The sequence below is a fragment of the Aspergillus tanneri genome (assembly GCF_003426965.1).
Source record: "Aspergillus tanneri strain NIH1004 chromosome Unknown AapTan_4_pilon_pilon_pilon, whole genome shotgun sequence".
In the NCBI taxonomy this organism is placed as follows: Eukaryota; Fungi; Ascomycota; class Eurotiomycetes; order Eurotiales; family Aspergillaceae; genus Aspergillus; species Aspergillus tanneri.
In genome coordinates this window covers 1,984,521-2,006,874 of record NW_022984631.1, presented here as the reverse complement: position 1 = coordinate 2,006,874, position 22,354 = coordinate 1,984,521, and the positions used below count along the sequence as shown (strand labels likewise).

The 22,354-nt window shown below is 51.2% G+C and overlaps 7 protein-coding genes across 7 annotated transcripts; 4 read left to right on the top strand and 3 right to left on the bottom strand.

Annotated features, from left to right (window-relative positions):
• Positions 1–105: 105 nt before the first annotated feature.
• Positions 106–2,778, bottom strand: ATNIH1004_005853 (uncharacterized protein; the record flags this gene model as incomplete). Its single annotated transcript, XM_033570494.1, has 5 exons — positions 106–326; positions 379–399; positions 483–545; positions 603–855; positions 919–2,778. 5 exons carry the CDS (start codon positions 2,776–2,778, stop codon positions 106–108), a joined length of 2,418 nt encoding a protein of 805 aa, XP_033426526.1.
• Positions 2,779–4,804: 2,026 nt separating this feature from the next.
• ATNIH1004_005852 (uncharacterized protein) lies at positions 4,805–5,281 on the top strand (the record flags this gene model as incomplete). Its single annotated transcript, XM_033570493.1, has 1 exon — positions 4,805–5,281. The coding sequence occupies one exon, from the start codon at positions 4,805–4,807 to the stop codon at positions 5,279–5,281; it is 477 nt and encodes a 158-aa protein (XP_033426525.1).
• Positions 5,282–5,322: 41 nt separating this feature from the next.
• ATNIH1004_005851 (aconitase family protein) lies at positions 5,323–7,005 on the bottom strand (the record flags this gene model as incomplete). Its single annotated transcript, XM_033570492.1, has 1 exon — positions 5,323–7,005. The coding sequence occupies one exon, from the start codon at positions 7,003–7,005 to the stop codon at positions 5,323–5,325; it is 1,683 nt and encodes a 560-aa protein (XP_033426524.1).
• A 1,296-nt stretch (positions 7,006–8,301) lies between these two features.
• Positions 8,302–9,237, top strand: ATNIH1004_005850 (uncharacterized protein; the record flags this gene model as incomplete). The annotated part of the gene is made up of 1 exon (XM_033570491.1): positions 8,302–9,237. The coding sequence occupies one exon, from the start codon at positions 8,302–8,304 to the stop codon at positions 9,235–9,237; it is 936 nt and encodes a 311-aa protein (XP_033426523.1).
• Positions 9,238–9,422: 185 nt separating this feature from the next.
• On the top strand, positions 9,423–10,703 carry ATNIH1004_005849 (putative sulfate/molybdate transporter; the record flags this gene model as incomplete). The annotated part of the gene is made up of 1 exon (XM_033570490.1): positions 9,423–10,703. The coding sequence occupies one exon, from the start codon at positions 9,423–9,425 to the stop codon at positions 10,701–10,703; it is 1,281 nt and encodes a 426-aa protein (XP_033426522.1).
• Positions 10,704–10,778: 75 nt separating this feature from the next.
• ATNIH1004_005848 (NACHT domain protein) lies at positions 10,779–17,694 on the bottom strand (the record flags this gene model as incomplete). The annotated part of the gene is made up of 5 exons (XM_033570489.1): positions 10,779–11,118; positions 11,370–16,422; positions 16,470–16,745; positions 16,831–17,170; positions 17,227–17,694. The coding sequence occupies 5 exons, from the start codon at positions 17,692–17,694 to the stop codon at positions 10,779–10,781; spliced, it is 6,477 nt and encodes a 2,158-aa protein (XP_033426521.1).
• Positions 17,695–18,427: 733 nt separating this feature from the next.
• Positions 18,428–20,131, top strand: ATNIH1004_005847 (hexokinase family protein; the record flags this gene model as incomplete). The annotated part of the gene is made up of 2 exons (XM_033570488.1): positions 18,428–18,906; positions 18,961–20,131. The coding sequence occupies 2 exons, from the start codon at positions 18,428–18,430 to the stop codon at positions 20,129–20,131; spliced, it is 1,650 nt and encodes a 549-aa protein (XP_033426520.1).
• Between the last annotated feature and the right edge of the window lie 2,223 nt (positions 20,132–22,354).

Sequence of the window (22,354 nt, the reverse complement as noted above, 5' to 3'; positions counted from 1 at the left end):
CAGTCGAATGCGAAGACATTTGAACGTACGGCCTATGATTGAGAATCGCGGATCAGAGGCTTACATACACGCTAGTGCCATGCATCGCGTCTCGGACTGGGCATCCTACTGGTAATTTGCGGTGTTTAGAGAACCAAATAGGGGGGGGGCGTTGCTGATATTGTTGGCACGGCTTTCGGCATTGAATCTAGGAAAAGATTCAGAGGTGGTAGATCCAGAGGTCCTTGCCGTTCCTAAATCTCCGAACATACCACCCTTGCGTTCATCGGTGTCCGCAAGGACCCGGCGACGGAACTGTTGCTTAGATGTGCTCTGCGAGGTTGATGCTGATATATCACATCCTATTAGCCACGAACTAGTCCATGGTGGGATACATACATTGAGGAGTAGCAGTCTTTTCTGGAGAGAAGAGAAAAGAAGCCGAAGAACGGTCGGAATCTGACTGATTAGTTTCTGGAGCTCAGTCGGGAACTGCAACATACCTGAGCTCAGTCTATCAGCCTGAACAGAAGGTTTCAGTCTATCACGATCCGCTGAGTTCATCACTAGTCGCTCTATTCGTTAGCTCAGTTCCGCTCATACGTCTCTCTGATAAGACGTACCGAACCCAGGCATTGGCGGTTTCTGGATATTGTATGGATTAAAAGTGCGCAATCCCGCTTGCAGCTTCTCCAGTTCGTTATTCAACCGGTCTCGCTCGTCGCAGATGAATGCCGGTTCACGGGCCAGTTCCTGCACCTGTTTGTCCTCCATGTTGTTGATGGTTTGACTGGTGAACATGCTGCCCAGCGGACCAAGGAGACAATTTTCAATCGCTAGGGTGGCGACATTGTCCACGAAGGTTACGATTGCTGTCTATCATTTCATTAGTATAAGCATACCGGTACGGGGAGAAGGGGGAGGAGAGAGGGGAGATACATCGTAGTATGCCTGCATTTCGTCGATAATTTCCGCCGGTGCAAATTCACCTGACACCTCCAGTTTGGCCGTCGCCTGTTCGAGATCTCCGATGGTGAGTCCAGCATCAGACCCAATACGTTTACCAAGGCTCGACTTAAGTTGATTCAACTGTCTCTCTTGTCTTGCTTTCTGGATGCGCGTGAGGAAATTCTTCCCGACAGGCAGGGGATGGCCACTTTTGAGATGGGCCGTCAACTCGGCCAGTTTGTCCAGCAAGGTCTGCTGCATGCGGTTGAGCTCCGGGTCAACCTGGGCCCCTATCAATGCGGTATAGGTGTGCTCATCGGTGAGATGCTGTAGCACTTCGGAGACGAAGTATCGCACCGTACGCCAGACGACCAGCAGATGTCGCTGAGCGATTTCCTCCCACGGCTTGGACTGATCACGAAACAGACTGCCGACGAGCAGCTGATTAGGGCTACCGGGCAACTCGATGCCTCGACTCTTGCGAGCCTGCTCGGTGACTTCCTCCTCCAGCTGGTATCGCGGGACGGTGGTAGGTTTCCAACCCTCCAGGTACTGGTTCGACGGGGACACGTGGATGTTGGGGCCCGTATCAAACATTGACTCTAAAATATGTCGTCGACAGCCTCGAATCTCCATCGCCTCGGCGAAGTCCTCGTTCAAGCTACGAATAACGGCGCGCAGACGCCGGAAGTCCTGAACGTGAGAGTTCTGATCGAAACCACCGAAGAATTCATCATCGTACATACCGTTGAGAGCCTGGGCGGTGATACGCTCGAATCTGCTGCTGATTTTCAGCAGGAACCCCTTCTGCTGCTGCAGGGTAGTGCGCGGGGGGCCCAGTTTGTCCAGCTTCTGCAGTCGATCGTCCACCTTGTTGTTGATATCGGTGATAAGATCGGGCAGACAACGTCGGATGTGTTTGAGCAGGATGGAGCTGAGACGACTACGCAGACTGTCGATGCCGACGGAGTTGCGCGACACAGACTTCCATCGACCCTTATTGAAGAATTCCCTTTCGTGCTCGTCCCGCTTCTCATCGGAGAAGTCTTGTGTCTGGAACGATCGATTGCGCAACACATGCCATCCTAGCTCCAGACGGACTTTCTCATTATTGACGAACTGGAGATAATTATCTTCTTCTTCCGAGTTGGGCTCAGTAATATCCGGGTGAGTGATAATACCCAGAGTACGTTCGCAGTTGGTATCGATATCTTTCGCTATATTCAGCACTGTCTGGTGATGATAGTCGTTTTTGGCCGAGATAACGGCCAGGATGATACTGCGGGTGTTCTTCATGTACCGCTTGGTGATATCGTGGACTAGGTCCCGGTCTTTCGCGCTCTGCTCGTTGCTCGTGGAATGATACAGACCAGGGAGATCAACGAGAGTCAATTCAGGCTGCTCTGGACCTGAGATTTCCACCTTGAGCACGTCCTCGCTGAATCCCACATTCGCGGAATCCGTGATCCCCATGCAGTCTTTGGCCTTGTTGATCAAATCTTTCAGGTCATCGCTATCGGAGAAAGACTTGGGAGCGAACGACTTCAGCCGTTGGATCTCCTCGGGGTCGGTGCGCTTGGGACCAGGCTCGATGGAGACCTTGATTGTGGACGAGGGATGACGCCGAAGAATCACCTCGGTAGCGAAGCGTGTACATACGTTGCTTTTCGCTGGGAACCGCACGCGCGAGATGGCCTCGAGCACGGAACTCTTGCCGCTGGATTGATTACCGCAGACAATCAGCTGAGGGAGCTCGACGAGGCCGCCGACGCCGATGGTGCGCAGCTCGTCGATGCCGTCGAGCAGTTTGGACTGCTCTGATTGGAGTTGGAGGAGGGCTTCTGATGACATTTTATATGGATAACAGGTATAGTGATAAATGTGGAGGACAAAGAGCAGGTCAGCCGGGACCTTAATTATTATTATAATAAATAATTAAACACAGGGGCTGGTGCGGCGTAGTGACCTTGCAGTAGTCGAGACCCTAGCAGTGATCTTGGCGCCTTCATCGTGGATAATTGGATACGTACCAGGGATTTCATTTTAATGACTTCTATGAATAGACGTTCAGAACGAATTAATTGAGGTACAACCATATTAAAAGTACACTCTACTCCAATCCTTGCAGAAGCCAAAAAAAAACAAAAAAAAAAAAAGTACAAAAGGATTTCCCATATTCCGCGTGCGAGCGAAACGACGTCCAGGTTCCCAGCAGCTGACGACAGCCTCGCGGGCAGGTCGCTGCTGGGCTTTCTTCAGTAAGTTGGTCGTTCCGAAGGGCCACGACTGCTCTGTTCATCTATCCCTTATTATAAAATGGGGGGAAGACAAACCTGAATCGCGAAATTGGTAAGACCAAAACATCATCTACCAATTTGCCCTTCTCGCTATCCTGCAGTCCGGAGAGACGTCCTGCAGATACGAGATGTGGACTGTGATTATTATTCCACGCGATCAAATCGGACGGGGTGATCCATGAGGGGGGAGGACGGAGGACGGAGCACGAAGGACGTGGGTGTCTATAACTGCAGGTAATATAGGGAAGGTAGTATAGGAAGGATAGGACATGGATACATACAAACTCGCCGCCCCCAATCCACTTCACAAGCCTCGGCAAATTCGCCCTGTTGTGGGAAATCTCGAATGTCGAGGCAGACGCAGAAGTACAGTACAAACACTGGTGCCTAAATGAACCGAATTTGATATCCTGGCCATGGTCCAGTCTGCCTATGATACTGCATTGCTATTGGCAAAGACTCACATCCTAGCCCATTATTTATCGGACCAAGATAATTTGGCTCATGGGAATCTCGTCCTGTTGTGCCTTAATTCATCTTCGCGCGTCATTCAATTCCCTTCCGATGACATTATCTATGGATGGATTCGAATGTCATAGTTATTGATACTGAGTTATAATAATACGATACTACAATTTAGGATTACTATATTTCTGAACATATTAGGGCAAAGTCTCAGGCTCTGAATCATGTCACGCTATATATTGTTAGAGACAAGCTTGATCTTTACGTTGAATTTAACTATTGTGCATATTATTGCATATGCAAGGAGTATGATCTTGCAGTCTAAAGTGTAATGTGCTGGTTCTATCCCGTATTCTTTTTGGGAATGTTTTTCTGCTCCAGTCATACCTTTTTATATTTTTTTCATTCCATTATTTTATTTTTATTTTCTTATTTAAGCTGTTAAATGGGAGCACTATAGCACGGATATTCCATCTAGGTTGAATATATCTTATATATGGGTCAGTCCAATATTGGTATTTGCTGAGCCAGTTATATCTGTCCTTTGTTACTAGTATACTATCATGGTATACGCCATGGTATGTGCTGGAAGAGGACAGTGCGGAGTCGGGCTAGGATTCGGTATTCTCCTTTAGGATGTGTCCTGTTGAGACTATAGGGGAATAGTGTAGCTGGTGGTGCAGGATAGCTATATGTTATTGTTTCTGGATCGATTGGATCAGATTAGAAAAATATAGAGGCCGTTATAGATGCGTGCCGGTTCCGGACCGGGAACAGCTTCAATTTTCAAATCCTTGTTATTTTCTTGTATCGTATTTATATACTCTTCTACTTATTCATATTCGTATTCAATCCTTATTCATATTGTGTTCTATTCGATTCCATTGTCTTATATATACTATATACGATGGAAAAGAACAAAATCAGGAAGATCAACCTTATTGTGCCTTCGCGGCACACCAAAATCCTCATCGTTCTGGCCGCCTCCTTCGTCGCATAGTCTCTCCCTTCTCCGCCAGCACGTTGAGCGCGCAGCTGCAGCAACGTTTCGGGTTCAATGCCATCCAGATCGAACTGTGCTATCTCCCACTGGGAGTAGGGAGTTTGACGTCGCGATGGACTGTGGGTGCGGTGCTGGATTGGAATTTCCGACACGAGGCGACGAAACAGGGTCTGTCCATCGTGGCAAACCAGCTGCAGGAGATCCATCGGTTCGATATCGAGCGGGCCCGTCTAACGGTGACCGTCCCATGGTGTATGTATCGGCGGCCTGCATAGTCGCGTACGGCTGGGTGATGGACTATCGCACGGCGCCGGTCGCACCCATGGCGATGCTGTTCTTCACAGGCCATTGCACCACAGGGGCATTTACCACCCTCAGCACGCTGGTCGCCGACGTGCATTGTCAGGGTCCGGCCACGGCGGTGGCGGCGAATAATCTCGCCCGATGCTTATTAGCAGCCGGTGTCGCGGCCGTGGCGTCACCGGTGATCGATCGCATTGGACTGGGGTGGACGGCGACGGGGGTGGCGGGCATCTGGTTTTGTGGATCGCGTTTTGTTGGGGGGTATCAATGGCGGGTTCGTGCATGAGTATGTACATAGTGGCTTATAGAAATAGGATATATACTGGACTATGCAGATCGATGGCCCAGCACGGATACCTCCACACACTCGGCCAAGCTCCCAAAATGTACTCCCCGATGCACCATCCCTGGTGCATAATGCGCATACTTGGCCGAATTCGTCATGAGATTGCGGACGCCCGGCGGCACCACAGGCTCGCCCAGCATGCACCAGCAGGTGTCCGTGATGATGACCGCCCCGAACTCCTCCAGAACATCGACGATGCCTACCGTGGCGGCCGCCTCGTAGGTGCTGCGACTGGTGGTGATGACAAACTCGACCGCGGGATTCTTCCGACGGCCGATGCAGAGCGGCCGCAGCGCCTCGAACTCCTCCAGCGAGAAGTGCGGGTTACCCAGGGAGACCAAGCCGACGGACGGGTCCGTGGCGGAAGTGAGGGCGCATCGACAGTGGGCGATCTCGGCGGGTTGGAGGTCGATGCGAGGGAGATGCGAGGCATCCTCCGCGAACTGGTCCGCCTCGGGGGTCACGCCGTCCATGTGGTACATGGCGGCCGACGCGGTAGTGCCAAAGGCGGCGCTGAAAGCTTTGAGATGCATGCGCCGCGGCTGCAGATGCTGCATTCCGGTGATCCAAGGGACGCGATGCTGCGCGTGCTTGCCCACCAGGTATCCCAGCACTGCGAAAATGGCGTCATCGATGGCCTCGACCAGTGGGAGGTGAATGGCGACGGCGGGCCGACGTCCATCCACCGTATGACAGCCGGCCGAGGGAGCGCGACCGGTCAAGGCGATGCAGACGTCGACAAAGTCGGGATACTTCTGGGTATGGGCACCCAGCACGCTGTTGGCGTAGACAACGGCATTGGACTCGGCCCAGCCGATATTCTCGCCGACGACAGGCACAGCGTCATCCAGGGTGTAGGGGGCACAGGTGAAGCTGGGCTGGGCGCCCATGGCTAGGTAGATGTTGGCCAGGGTACCGGCCTGCGCAGCCAGATCAGGGTCCACGCCTAGCTCACGCCAACGTCGTTGGTCGATGGAGATGGCGTTCAGCGTGGTGGGCAGCACGAAGCGGGCTCCCAGGGACTGAAAGGTCTGGGCGAATCGCAGGCTGGCGGGGCCGGTGTAGATGCAGGCGTCGACGTGAGCGCGCGTCACGTCAATTAGTGCGGGGGCACCCTGCATGGCCGCGAATTCGACAACGATCTCGAGAGCCATTTTGGCGGCGGGGCCCTTTTCTCCTGCGAGAATGGCCTGATCGGAGGGAGACAGATCGATGCGAGATCTCGATGAGAGACATGGAGGCGATTGAGGGACGGACAGAGGGGTTTCACTGAGGGACACCTGTCCCTCGTCGATGGACGCATAAGTATAGCCAGAGAGATGATGGAAGTTGTGGGAGAGGATGATGACTGGAAGGGATCGATGGAAGAGAACCTGGGCCACCAGCACCCCCAGGGTCAAGATCTCCTCAGGCTGCTCGACAATCAACCCGGCCGGCGCACAACCATTCAGCAGCAACTCCAGCATCACCGTGCTACCAGAACAGGATCCTCGACTGCAGGGGATAGCCAGGATGCGATGAGCGATGGATTCCCCGCGCAGAGGGTGATGGCAGTCAACGATCTCGCCCGACTGGGGGTTGACGCCTCCCCAGAAGCTAAGGCTGACGGGGGAGTACAGGAGAGGGGCAGCGGCGGTGCCGTTGACGAGACATTTGCCTATCATTATATCAACCAATCAATAAATATATTATACAGATGAATATTGAGGAATTCAAGGTCCGTTGAAGGGTCCCAGGAGGAGCCATAAGCTAAGCTCGTACATCGGAAGAACTCCGTGGAGGCATTTTATCAGCAGATCCCTCTATCGCCTAGTATTCTTTCCTGAAAAATATACAAAATAAGAATATTATTTAGTATATTAGGAGATATTTGATACAAGAGGTATATTTGGCAAGAAGTTATAGAGAAATAGTATCCAAAGTAGAGACAGTCTGTTGCCAACTAAAGAATCCCACTATTGTCGCCTGGACTATACTATTTTAGAAAGGTATTCCATCTACAAGCCTGACTACTTCACCGCCTGACTGCATTTCGAAAAGCTGGCAGAATTCTGGGCATGTGGACCAACTTCTGAAAAGAGTATAGGCTAGCTGTCAATAGCCGGATCTACGGAGTAAATCTGTAAATACCTGGCAGCTCGATCGAAGCTCTAAGCCTGAAGCTACTACATATGATATCTATCACAAGGCTCCAAATTTATCCACTATTTTCCGACGTCCCGCTTCGGAATTACAATGCGTGGCCGCATATCGGAAGGTCATGAGGAAAAGTGACGTTGATAACACTGAATGATCAATCGTGGCTCCTCCGCGCCATGCGAGTCGGCTGGTGTGGAATGTGATAGCTCTGCAGCTTGCATTGACCTCGCTTGCGCCAGGTAGGGCTAGTTTCCTCCAAATGCTCTCTTTCCTTCCCACCCCTTGGGGCAATCTGTCTACAGCCTGGAATTGACGTCAATCGATAGAACTAACTCTGACAGGATCGATAGAGAAGGCTATTGAATTACCAAAGAATATAGATGGATTATCTATATACGGGTAGGTTTTTCCCAAATCAGTGGGATCATATATCTGAGTTTGCATCTTTCAATTTCTACCGATGACTCACTTGATATTACTAACTAACAAACAAGCAAATAGGTAACAGCAGCATGGTTGAGGTCCCCTCCTGCGCCACAATGTTTGAATCCAACGCAGGATTCACGACCGTTGATTGGAGTTTTCGAGGAAACGGGCTGTTTGAATACAGTTTGAAGTGTTTGAATTGGAGTATTTGTAGTGTTTGAAGCGTTTGAATGACGATCATGACATCAAGCATTCCAACCATTCTAGATATTGAGGTATATAGCGGAGGATAGAAAGTCATCTTATCCATTCCTAGAGTCATTCTCATATTCGTCTCAACCGATTCTGTCTATTCTATTATTCCCAGATTTATTCCCGTATCCCTATATACTATAATGGATCTATTGGACGGCTTCGACCTCATCCAAACGCCATACAAGACGGTTGGAAACCATGAGATTCGCGCCGACTTCCTCATCCCGAAGTCCTCGTTCACTGGCAAACGCCCCGTCATTGTACGCTTCCACGGCGGAGGTCTCATCGGCGGAGACTCTCTGATTATGGGCTGGTTCCCCCGGTGGCTCCTGGCCCTGGCCAAGAAACATCATGCCGTCATTGCCTCGGCCAACTATCGTCTTATGCCTGAGTCTACCTCGCCCGAGATCTTCCAAGACATCGAAGACTTCTGGACCTGGCTGCACTCGTCGACCGCGGCGGAGATCCTCTCTCCTACCACGGTGGACCTCACGCGGGTCATCACCGCCGGCGAGTCCGCGGGCGGACTCCTCAGCATCTCACTGGCCTTGGCCCATCCCGACGAGATCCGCGCTGCCACGGCCAGCTATCCCATGGTGGACGTGGCGGCACCGCATTTCCGCACGTCGAAACCAGCCCTCTTACAACAGCCGCAGCCGGAGTCCTTGGTGGCCGATCACGAGGGCCGCATCCAGCCGGGCGACATCTGCTCATCTGGTGGGTCGGAGGAACGAATCAATCTGATGCTGGCGGTCCTGCAGTACGGAGACCTGAACCGTTTCTACGAGCGCGGAACGGAGGGCTTCCCGCGCGATGCGCGATATCCCCTCGAGCGACTGGATCGGTCGGGGGTGAGGATGCCCCCAGGAGGGATGGCTATCCTGCATGGAAGACAGGATACAGTTGTGCCATTGGATGGAGTGCAGCGGTTTGTGGATAAGGCGAGAGAGGTGCTGGGAGATGGGATTAGGTTGACGGTGCGCGATGGGATCCATGGATTTGACCTTGAGACGCCGTTGGAGGAGTGGTGGCTGAGTGATCATCTGAAGGGAGTGATTGAGGGGTGGTTCATATAGATATTATGAAATATAGACAGAAAGAATAAAGAAATATATTTTTTTAAGAAAATAAATAAATTAAAAAAGTAAAAATAAAGAGGTCAAGTGATATGCGGGGCTTCTCCGTCAATTGAATAACTTCATCCCTTCAATCCTCGCTTATAACTCCTCAACAACACCCCATCTATCTTCCATCCATCAATATGACATTCAGAGAAATATCCACCTACAATATTAACACCCTCCGTCGTCATTATGTCGCCGAAATTTCCGGCTCGCTAGGTGACTTGGGCACTTTTCTACCCATCGCCATCGCCCTGGCGGTTAACGACACCATTTCGCTATCAAGCACGCTGATCTTCTCCGGCGTCTACAACATCCTGACGGGTCTCTTCTTTGGCATTCCTTTACCTGTGCAACCCATGAAGGCCATTGCCGCCGTCGCCATCGCCAAATCCTTCCCCGCAGGGGCCATCACCGCCGCCGGCATCTTCGTCGGCGCTTGCATTCTCGTCTTCAGCGTCACAGGCCTCTTGCGCTGGTTCACCGACGCCATCCCCATCCCCGTCATTAAGGGCATCCAAGTTGGCGCTGGTCTGTCGCTGATCATCGGCGCTGGAGGCAGCGTCGTCTCGTCACTGGGTTGGACGCATCCGTCATGGGCGGACAACCTCATCTGGGCCATCGTTGCTTTCGTCTCCCTCCTCATCACCAATATCGATCGTCGCGTACCCTACGCACTGATCATCTTCGTCCTTGGTCTGGTCTTCGCCCTCATCCGCAGCGCAACAGCCGGTCATCTCCCCTCGCTGGGATTCTGGCATCCGTTCGTGTTCGCCCCCACCCGGGGGGAATGGGCCCACGGCATCTTCAACGCCGGCATCGGCCAAATCCCGCTGACCACGCTAAACTCCGTCGTCGCCGTGGTGCATCTCTCCGCAGACCTCCTCCCCCAGGTATCCACCCCATCCATCACCTCCGTCGGCCTCAGCGTGGCCGCCATGAACCTGCTCGGCTGCTGGTTCGGCGCCATGCCCGTGTGTCATGGCTCCGGTGGTCTGGCGGCTCAGTACCGTTTTGGCGCACGGTCGGGATCCAGCGTCGTGATCCTGGGTGCCGTCAAGCTGTTCATCGGTCTCTTCTTCGGCGAGTCGCTGGTCGAGTTGCTGAAGCGGTTCCCGACCGCCCTGCTGGGCGTCATGGTCATCGCTGCTGGGTTGGAGCTCGCCAGCGTCGGAGAGTCGTTGAATACCATGGGTGCGCGTGATATCGCCAAGGCCTCCGTGCTGGGCGGGACGACGCCGCTGACTGACGAGGAGCGTCGTCGACGCTGGACCGTCATGATGGTCACGGTCGGATTGCTGGTGGGATTTCGGAATGACGGGGTGGGGTTTGTGGCAGGCATGTTGTGCCATTGGATTTATAAGGCCCCTGCGTTAGTGCAGAGGCTAAGAGAGAAATTCAGTCGAGTTCGTCTGGAGTGATCTTCATTTTGTACATGAGTATACACATATTTCATATTGTCCTATTCCTTTTTGATCGAATACCTATATCCTGATCTAACACCATCCCTTCCGATCTCGCGTGCTACCCGCTGGATAGTCTTCCTCATCCTGAAAATCATACTCATCCTGCACGTCATCATCCTGCTCGTCTTCATTCTGTTCATCATCATTCTGATACTCTTCATCCTGTTTTTGATCCTCATCCAACTCGGTAATCCTCTTCTGTCCCCCTCCGCTCGACGGAAGATACTCCTGTCCTTGACTATCGTATCTCCATTCCTCATATACTGGCGGCTCGCCAAGTTTCTGCTCCGCTGTGCGCACCACCGTCGATCCGTCCGGCGCGGTGTGCGACTCTGTTTGGTATCGGTGCCCGGATTCCTGGCCGTCCGAGCTAGAACTGTGGGAATAGTATGAAGAGTAGTATGACATTATGATTTTTTCATTCTTAATATATGACTTTACTGTTGATTGATTCTTGATAGATTGATGGGATAGATGTCGTCGGGCGAATTAGAGTATATAGAAGGGAAAAGAGTGGCAAGTGATGTCGAGATGAATTCATCAGTGACGTCATACCATATTCCTATACAGTAGACGGAGATGTGAAATACAATTTGATTGCTTGATTGAACATAATGTGACTATACTGTAATGGCATGTCTCTCCTGATACCCCTCCACATCAATCAAATCATCGGTCGCCTCTGCCTTGCCAGATCCATAATTCTTTAAATTCCACTTTTCCACCCCTTCCATCCCGGCTAACTCCTCCCCATATGTCCGGAACACATCCGAGCTGAGCCGCTCATACTCCGTATACTCCTTCGGCCACTCGCCGAGTCGCTCCACCGCCAGCTTCAGGAGATGCAGATGCTGTCGGACATATTTCCCACCGTCTCCTCCGCCGCTGCACGGACTGGGGGACCGCGATCGCTCGTCAGAGACAAACTCGGAGGTGAATTGTTCTTCCTCCATCTCCAAGGACAGCGTCGGGTCGACGAAGATCCGCAGCGCGTTCTCGTGCAACGCAGCTGCTTTCCGATAATACCGGAATGCCATGTCGCGTCCCTCTTTCTGCCCCTGGTACCCCTGTGCCACGCTGGTGTACATCTGTGAGAGCAGGATGGTCATTTCCACCGTCGCTGGGTGGCGGGGTCCGTACACACGTGCGCAGTTGTACACGATGTCCTCTGCGAGACGGATCGCGCCGGTGTAATCCTGTACGAGGTACCGCGTGATGATGAGCATGCGGCCCAGGGCCAAGATATACTGCGGTTGGGAGGAGCGGTGAGTTTCGCGATTGTCCCAGAGGGAGGTAAGGACCCATGCGAGGGTGTGGTAGTCGTGTTGGTCGTCAAGGAGGCCGATGAGTTTGTTAAGCGTGGTGAGGTTTAGCTGCGTCACGTCGATTTGCTTCTCCCGGAAGAGGGAGAGGGTCTCGTGCAGGATGGCTGAGGAGACATGGAGCATACCGGTAATGCTGTCTGGGTCTGGAGCGGGGGATAGATCGCCACCGGAAATGGACAGGCCAAGCTGGAAGGCAAGCTTCATCATGGTCGCCGAGGATGAATAGCCGTTGTGGGACTGAATGTACGCAAATGAGGTGAGGGCGAGGTCGCAGGCAGCTTGGTATTCCTGCTTGGAGAGGAGGTGGCGGACCTGGTTGTGGCTGGCGATGGCCACGGAGCGGAGGAAGTCTTGAGATGAGTGCGTGGCGAAGTACTCTAGAAGGGTCGTGACGAATTCGCTGACCTGTGCAGGGTTGGAGTGCTTCTGATCCTCGACGGAAAGTAAGTAAGAGGTGCATTGGTCGACCAGGCGAGCCGCGCTCCACTGACGGTTACGGGCGAGAAGGAAGCCATAAAGGCGAGCGGCGCATGTTATCACCTCCTTTACGCTGCTAGAGCTACTGGAGAGCTCCTCTAGCAGCTGTTCGTAGAATAGGTATTCAGTTGTCAGGGACGAGAGGATCTCGTTAACACTAAGCGAGTTGTCTTCACTGAGATTGTACTCCATTTGTGCCAGGAATATAAGACTGTGGCGGGGCTGCGACGACAGGTCGAAGCTAACAATCCTGGCATTGGTGGTATCTTTGGCAACAATCTGCCGGAACAGCTCCTGCGCGAGCTCTCTCCCTTGCTGGATCTCATCTGAGGCAATAAAGCAGGAGGCAATGCTCTTTGCTGCGTCGGTTAACCTGGTCGACAGTGTCTCCGTCGACAGAACCTGCACCGTGGCTTCTCGTAGCAAACAGACGACCGCTTGGGAATCACCGCGTTTGGAGTAGATGGAGATCAATTCCTCCATCTGTGCGAGAGATTCCTCGTGGGCCCATCCATGGCTAGATCGGACCGATGTGAGACGTCGGCTTCTAATCGAGACCACTCTTGCTAGTTGTGACGACGTGATAGAGTCTGTCTTTGTGGTCGCCACAGCCGCCTGTTCCTCGTAGATAGCATCTAGCATTGCCCGGATGTCTTGTTTATCGACCTCGTCTGATTTCGCCAGAAGGAGCTCTTCGTAGAGATTAACAGCTTCACCCTCGTAGCGCTTGGACTCTTGGCAGATATTGGCCAGGGTCACAGTTGCCTGCATAGTGATTGATGCAGATTCTCCAAATAAGGACTGGCATTTACGGCGATACTCTGCAGCGACGTCGTGTAGTACACTTGAATCAATGTGGGTCGCCCGCAGACAACGTAAATAACGAGCGAACATGATCTGTACAAATGCCGGGTCCTGAAGCTTGGGGCTGATCTTAGGATTGCGTAAAGTGTCAAACAAGACCCTATAGTGCTCCACCGCCTCCGAGTATCGTCCCTGATCCCACAGCTCGGTCGACACATTGACAAGAGGCTCAAAAGCGTCCGGATGGAAACCCTCTGAGCTCTTGTTCAATGCCTCGATAATTCGTCGATAGTAATCAAGCGATACATGTCTCGGGCTAAGTTCAGCCAGAGTCCAGAGGTTTTTGATAACTGTCGGGTGCTCGGCCCCATAGCGTTTGGTGTAGTCAGCGAGCATCTCCCCGTGAAGTTCGATGACCTTTTCAAATTGTGAGGTCCGTTCATACAGACGAAGTAGGCCCGCTGTGGTTCGTTCAAGCAGTCTGTCGCCCGTTTGTCGATCTCGTCGAACAGCACGGTAGACTCGCTGCCGAATGTCTTCTTCCTTCGCTGCACGGCGTCGGGAACGGTAACAATCCCCCAGCTGCTCCGCGAGTGCAACGCAGTGATCAGCCTGGCTGGCTGGAAGAACAACATCCTGTAATGAAACAGCGAATAGTGCCGGCCAAATGCTTTGCAAGACTTTCTTTAAAGTCTTGGTAGCATCGTGCCATCTGTGCTGTGAGATGTACATCTTAACCAGACTATTGGTTGCAGACATGGATGCTTGATCCAGGGTAGCCGCGCTATTATAAACCATTTCCTTGAGACTTGACTCGGTGACCGCAGTTGTCGATGTGTTGGCCATCTGCATCACTTCCTTGGACGTGGACTCGATGTTCTGCTGGATACTTTTGTAAATTTCACTCTGGCGGTTACCCGAATTTTGATAAAACTGTGCGCAACTCTTCATAACACTTAGAGCCAGCGCAGTGAGACCGACTGATTTCATGAGCTTCGCAACCTCCAGAAACTGAGACACAACAGCCTCAGAACCGGACGTGAGCCGATCATATTCCTGCCAGAATCCCGTAAGCACGGATGCCGCTTCACAGTTCCGCTTCTGGCTTTGGAGGAAGCGAGAATACGCCAGAACAGCCTTGACATTCATGTATTCCCATTCTCCCGAACGATGACGCCGGTACTCATTGCTTGTTCGCTGCCAAGCTCTGACGTAAGTGCGTTCGGAGGCTTGAAGTTTGCCCTCCACGATGTATTTCTGTGCCTGGGTAATCAGATCATCAAGATTATACCCCGAAGACTCAATGATCTGGTCTTCTTCTTGAATGTCCATGTCAATGGTTGTCCCTGATACTGTATCGTTGGCATGATGGCTACGTAGATTGACACGCAGCGAATCCTCGGACTGTCGGCGCACGTCGCTTTCAGAGGAAGTAGTTTGAAGAGAGTGGGTGAGCTCCTGGGCTTTGCTCTCCTCGCCGATGAAGTGGTAGTGCTCCGCAAGCTGGCTCGTGGCCGTCATGGTGATCTGGCTGGCTGATCCGTAATGGATCTTGTAGCATTCCACCAGCAGCTGGAGAATTTCAACTCGTTTCATCATTATCTCCGTCTTCGACTTGGTAACGTGCTCGCCTGTAATCTCAAGGAAATACTTGGCCATTTGCATTGTCACAAAGTGGCGGACGGAGAGAACATCCTGGCTGATTTTCGCAGCGTAGTAGAACACCCAGCCGGCTTTAGAGGGCAACGCATCATAAATCCTTCTATAGGAGAGTGCCTGGTACAGGATTGTCTGCAGAGTTGCGGGGTGGTTTGCTGTCAGTATCTGCTGATAGAGACGAGTTTCAACCTCGTGCAGGGACATTAGGGCCGGGGTTGTTTTGGTCTCCCAGACAGTCATTTCGAGTAGAGGTACGATTGGGCTGGTAGGAATGGCATGGCGAAGCTCTTTTGCTGCAGTCGTGATTTCCCCTTCGGTGTGGCAATTGAATGCCCTTTTTGTGAAGTCGATCCAGTAGCGAAGGGCAAAGTCCAGGAGAGGATACTTTTCCATCAAGTCTCTAGCGAAATGAGGGTCTAAAGGAGACAATGAAGGCTCACACTCATTGGTGATATGGCACTTCGTGTAAACTAGCAGCCTCTGCACCATATCGATGTTCCTGTCCTTAATCCCTGCCAAGAGTTTGCCCTGCGAGAACAGATCCAGAATGGCTGTTCGTATCTGTCCATGCCGTAGGTAGACCAAATTTCTCTGGAGAAATATCAAGGAGTTTATTGGTTTGAGCAGTGGAGAAAGATCGGTGGTCTGCTCTACCACTACACTCTTGTCAACTTGGATCGAAAGGAGAGCTGACAGTTCTCGTTCAGAAAGAGGCCGACTGGCTGTGGCAAGCCAGATAAGGACTTTCTTTCCATCCTCGCTCAGAGATTTCGACTGTGTACTGCGATGTACAAGGTCCGTGACAGTTAGCCGCGCTTTTATAAGGTGATCCACAGCCTTAAAAGACGCCTGTGTATTGTGCGTGTTGTCTACGACCCGTTCGGCAGCCAGCTTTGCCCACAAAAACGAGCCTTCAGCAGCCTGGGTAATTCGGTTCACACCGACTTCCCGTTTTCCCTCGGACATGTCAACGAAAAACTGGCGATGCCTCAGGATACTTCGCACCACGGCAGCAATATCATCAAAGACAAGATCAGGCGTAATGCGTAGGCTAACTTGAGTGGATGTTGTGGCGTGATGCTGAGAGCCAAGTGTGATGAGCTTTACGTTGTCGGCTGTTGCTTCTTGCAGCCTTTTAAACAGGACCGCTTCTCCACAAGATGCCTCATCCATGCCATCAACAATGAGGACAAGCTCCCTCGCGCCTTTTGCACCTGATTTTAGAGCATGGCCTAGAGCTGTCCAGAGAATATTATCATATGCTTCTTCATCTGTCGCTTTCTGACAGCAGTCGTACGCGTCTGCAAGGATCTGGTACAGGCGCACATTGCCTATGCGTTTATCAAATAGGTGAAGTAGAATGGACGCGACAATCGCATGAGTGACAGAGGTCGCGGGAATCCGAGCATCTAGACTGATCAGAAGGACAGCAAAAATATGGGAAACATCCACGTACTGATTGGAACATATATCGACGCATACTTCACACCTCCGATTGTGTATTGCAGTTGATCCGCAATAACGGATGACAATATCGTCTTTCCCGAGCCAGGGTTGCCACTGATGGCAAGTGTACTTTGACCTCCCTTCATAAACCGCATCAAGTAAGGTGTCAACCAAAGGCAGGTCAGTGTCTCACGCTCCCGAGCGAGATGTGCCATGGGCTCAGCCACATTTTCTAGAACTGGGTCCTCCGGTTCTAGCCAGCGTTTGATAGCCTTTATGTCCGATACTAGTCAAACATGTCAGTAAAATGTCTATAGCTGACAGCAAAAGGCGATATACAACAAAAATGGAAGATCAAGATTAGGGAGCACCTTTATCTCCATCAAAGCCCTCGCGAAGGAGCTGGTGTCTCCACATTAACTCGGAAACGTGCTCGCACCGATTACAGAAGCTCTCAATGGGCCCTGGAAACGTGCTATAGATATCGATAGACACCGACTCCGACGTGAGGCCTCGTAATGATCTATGAAAGTGCGTCGCGACAGACACGACCAGGGTGACCAAGTCGGCCAACGCAAGCACCAGTTGATCTTTGATATCCTGAGACACGGAAAACAATTCCGCTCGATCCAACAAGTTCACTAATTCTATCGAGCAGCTGCAGAAGAAACCGAACAATAGCATCAACGCGGATGCGTTTTCCTCTCCCAGCTAACACGACCGTTAGCGTCCTAGTCCCGGATCATATTGTAGTGAAATGATCGTACCTCGAGCAATGCCGCGCAATGTCCATAGGCAAGTTGGGCAGCCATGGGGCTGTCTCCCGCGAATTCCTCGACGGCCAATTCAAACGAGTGCAATCGTTCAACGAATAACGAAGCCCAGACCAATACTCTATCGTAACCGCTTCCTTCGGGAGGGAGTTTGCTCATTCTTTCCGAGCGAATCCACTCCAACAACATAGGGTGAGTCGCGTTCATCAGCTTGGTTGAGAGCATGGCGTCCATATCATCGTTACTACGACGTGTTAGGGTGTTGATAATGTTGGCAAGTTTCGATGTGTCCCCAGACGTGGACTTCCTCGAGCCTCTTCTGGATCCAGAAGGCTGAGAGACACTGATCGAGACATCATCGTGTTCCAGCGTAGTTGATACACGTCGAGGACCAAAGGGTGCATTCGGAGAATGCGGAGACCCAAAGGTGTAATGAACAGTAGGCTGGAACGAGGTAGCCATTATACTTCAGGATTGCAGACCAATACAAACTATGATCAGTACCATTTAGATGAAGGTTCAGTTCTCATGAGGGATTCATCAAACCGAGCCTCCCAAAGATCCAATACTATTCATATACGCATAAATACAGTAGAATTGGCAATACAAGCCAGGCCTTTATAGTAGTCTCGTCGCGGCTGGCACCCGCTCCATGGCACATGGTTGACGAAAACGTCAAGATGAACTCGACGAGTTTGGGACTGAAGAAGTGCATGAGCCTAGCCCGATGGATTAGCGAGTAGGAGATGCGAAGAGCGCCTGTTATCCACTTGAGAGAGTTCAAGTTGGTAGAGAACAGCGGAACTCTCAGTTTCTTTCGTTTCTGACGGTATGGGCAAGTCATGTGGCAGCGGGCTTAGTCATCTGAATACAACCAACACGCACCAGCATTCTATATACACGCACGCACGCACGCAACCTCACCTCTGCCTTTAGTGGAAGGATTGCGTGGTCCATCCGATGACTCAGTTCATTCACTTAGCCTGGATATGCGCACTGTTTCAGGCTTGTTTTGGACTGGACCCTGGATGAATAACAACTCACAACTGGTTTAATTTCAACCAAGAGTGCAACCACCCATGTTGACACCGTAATGACTGGAGTCTTGGCACCACCTTCACCACAAGGGCAGCGTAGAGGGTCGTGTGGATGCGAGAGACCCATCTCATGCATATCCCCATCATCCTCCAGCACCATGACCCGGTCAAATTCCATGAGTGATGCAGGTCGTGCCGCACCGTGTGATCGGAAGGAGTTCCTGGGACGACTGCAGGTCGACACCGACACGCTCTGTCATCTGTCATATCGTCTCTCGTCGCTGTATCGGGAGCTAGCTTCAACCCCTTCGAAACAGTTTTTCCCCACGGCCATCACGCGGCTTCCCACGGGACAAGAAACTGGGAGCTATCTCGCGGTCTACGTGGGTCTGTCGTATCTGCGAGTCGCCTTTATTGATCTGTTGGGTGAACGGCCGGTGCATGGGCAGTCGCGCGTGAGACGAACCTTGGAGAAAGCATGGCCCATCGAGGAGCATCTGCGACGCGACCACGCGCCGAATTTATTCTCCTGGATTGGAGATTGTATTGCTGAGGTGGTTGCCGATGGTCTTGATAATCCAAGGGAGCAGATGTCCAGCGAGGTAACGACCGGCATTTCCTTCTGTTTCCCTCTACGGTACGACTCTCCATCATTTTCACTTATCCTATTTAAACATCTAACGATAAACAGCCAAAACTCGCTTGATGAAGCTATCTTAATGCCCACGGGAAAAGGATTTGCCCTGACCTCGGATCTGAACCTGCGCCAGGCGCTGCTTCGTGGATATGAACGCCACACAAGGTCTGTGGATGAGAACAATGACGGTCCAGTGCCGGTCAAGAAACGGAAATTGTTCAGTCTGCCCACCTTGAAAATCGCCGCCATGACCAACGACACAGGCGCGACCTTTGCGTCTCTAGCATACTCAATCCCGTCTCTGCCCAACACCCGCGTGGTCATGGGGTTGATCGTCGGCGCCGGGTGCAACGCGACCGTTCCGCTTCGACTGGCAGATCTCCACGAATCGAAGACACAACATATCCGTGCGCAGGAACCCGGCGCGACCGAAACGCTCGTTTCTACCGAGTTCACCCTGGCCAGTGCGGCGGCTCCTTTACACGAACTGGGCATCCTGACGGCATGGGACGAGGAGCTGGATCGGCGTTCGCGACGACCCGGGTTTCAGCCCTTCGAGTACATGGTCGGCGGGACATACATTGGGGAACTGGTGCGGATCATCAGCTACGACTGGTTTCATCGAAATCGAGGAATCGCGCGGACCGCGCTCCCCCCGAGACTGGTGAAGGAGCATTCCCTCTCCACGGACTTTCTCTCTCTGGTAGTGGCATCGAATTACTCCGACGAACACCTAGCAAGTCAGCTATCGAATCACCTTCCCGCTCCCGCGTCGAGCTCCTGGTTCTGGACACCTGAATTTGCAAATGACATGCGTGCCATCGCAGCGGCCGTGCAGGATCGATCAGCCGCGTTGGTGGCTTCTGCCATCGTTGGTCTGCTGGTATGCACACAGGAGATCCAACTGCAGAATCACGACTCGGAGACCGAATCTCAAACAGACCAGTCACTCCGTCAACGCATGGACAGCTGGAAAAACGGACCCGAGGAACTGGCGGTTGCGGTCTCGGGGGGAGTGATCCAGCACTATCCGCACTACAAGAGGACGGTGCAGCGGTACGTCGATCGGCTGCTCTTGCGTGCGGGACCCCAGGAAGGGGGAAAGAGTATTTTTCTTCGCGAGGTCAGCGACGGGGGAATTGTTGGAATTGGAGTTCTGGCCGGTATGGCGTCGGGGGAGATAGGAGAAATTACTGAGTCGTCGTTAGAACTTCTGAACGAATAATTGACTGTTATGGGATATGATGGGATGGTCTACGATTCAGAAATTTCGTAAATTCGTTGGTCGTAGTAATTCCATTAAATCCCAGTACAACAGACACCTTTTCAACCCCCCCAGCTCAAACACATTTCAGTGCCAAATAATCCTTAACTGACTGCAACAAAAATCCAGCGGCGGCTCCGCAAGCTCATATTACGAGTACTCCGAAGTCTCTTCAGTGATTCTAGAGTACTAGATATACTATGCTCGCGCCAGAGGCCATCACCGCGTTCACTCTTCGGGACCTCCCAAGCATAATCATAATTTCTATCAACCGTCTCTTTTCTACTTCAATTTGCCAGCCACCGCGATGCCTAAAGACTCTGACAAAATTAAGAGTCGCATCCCTGATGCCCTGCGCGCATACCATGAGCGCAATAATCCCAAAATCGCTGCGTTGGCGCGAGAATTCGACATTCCCTACCAGCGGCTTTGGAACGCTTTCATCGTCGTAATTCTCGCACAGCGCGCCCTACTACTAATAAATGCCTAGATGAGGCTCAAGAGCAAGCGTTAATTAGCTGTATAAGTATACTTAACAATGCATATACTTTACCAACTCACCAGGATATTAAAACCTGTGTAAAAGATTAGCGTGCAGTGGTTCTAATTAACATGTTTGTAAAAACTAGACCTATAACTTTATCAAGCGTCTTCCCAGAAGCGAGGCCTAAGGTGACAGAGCGAATAGATGCTGAGAGGGTTCGACAATAATTAACTGGTGTGATCAATTGGAAATAGCGCTGAAGTGCTACAAAGTTAGACCTGCGAATATTTACAATTTAATAAGTCTGGCTTCCAACTGGGCTAGGGAAAATCCCAGCGAGTCTAGCCTACCAGACGATTATATTATTTTTCCCGCGCCAAACGGCTGGGTGAATAATATCTGCGCTTTTTAATAGGTTTAATATTTCTAAAAATAGGCAAAAAACCATTTTGGCCATAACTGTGGCCTATATTGTCTACTCTAAATAGACAACCACAATTTACATCTTACCCAAGACTTCGCCAACTACTGCTACAATTATTAAATTATTCCTTAGTTCTTTCCTCTAAAACTTACATATGAGCTTCAGCCCCTAGACAAATACCTATTTAGGTATATAAACACTACTACCGGCGGTATAATAATAGGACTGCATCTCAGACCTTGTAATATGTAATAGCAACGAGGAATAGAACAGGGTAATTGGCCAGGGGACCTAGAATTAGGGCCGGAAATTCTGCTAATATTAAGTTCTACGATCAACTTACTGCCAATAATATTAACAAAGCTACGACACAATATTCCTAAGGCTCAAAAGATCTTTGTTATATTTAGCGAGGGCCCAGCCGCTAGTATTAATATAGCCAGGATTTTATAACAACTTAATTTTATTTTCCAAGCTAGTATACCTAGGCCGAGCTTGGCGCCCAAGCCAAGGTAGATATAACTGAGGATATAACTTGCGTCCTTACGAATAGGGAGTACGCCATAGCCCCAAAATCCCGCTGCTAGTTATGCCAAGGGGCCTTCTTACTGTTAAAAATGCGAATATACTTATTTAGCCACGGGAAATTAATTAGGGCTGCAGAGGAGAAATGGGAGTCAGAGCTTGGGTGGGAGACCTAGGAAGACGGCACATGACTGTATACTATAGACAAGAGGGGAGTGGCGCTGTAAATAGCTTCATTGGCCAGGTAGAGTAGAGATTATGATTACGCTTGGGACTGAGGCTCGAACCGTGAAAGCGGTGAGGGTCGCTGGGGCGAGTATTTTTATTCATAAAGCGTGGAAATAACCGGCCAGAACTCTGAGTAAAGTTCAAACATACCATTACCCGCACCCGGTATTGGCATGTACGAGACATGGTTTGCTGCCGTGTAAATCAGGAAGTCAACCTTAATGTGAGCTTACTGCTTTATCTGTCTTTGATCATATTCGGTATCGGGGCATTCATGCTCAAGAAGTCTAGATTCGATCACTTGCATTAAATATATCATCTTTAGCAGGCTCTGGAGAGTTCGTGTATTTCTCTCGTTTATATGTATGGAGTAGTATACAATATGCCAACCTCCAATCCCTAGAAACGTAGATATACACACGTTAATTCGGTTACATCCATTACGTCATAGTAATACATTTCGAGTACACCAAATAGGCGCCACACGGATGCTTGGGGATTCGGCATTGTACGGCTGGACGGA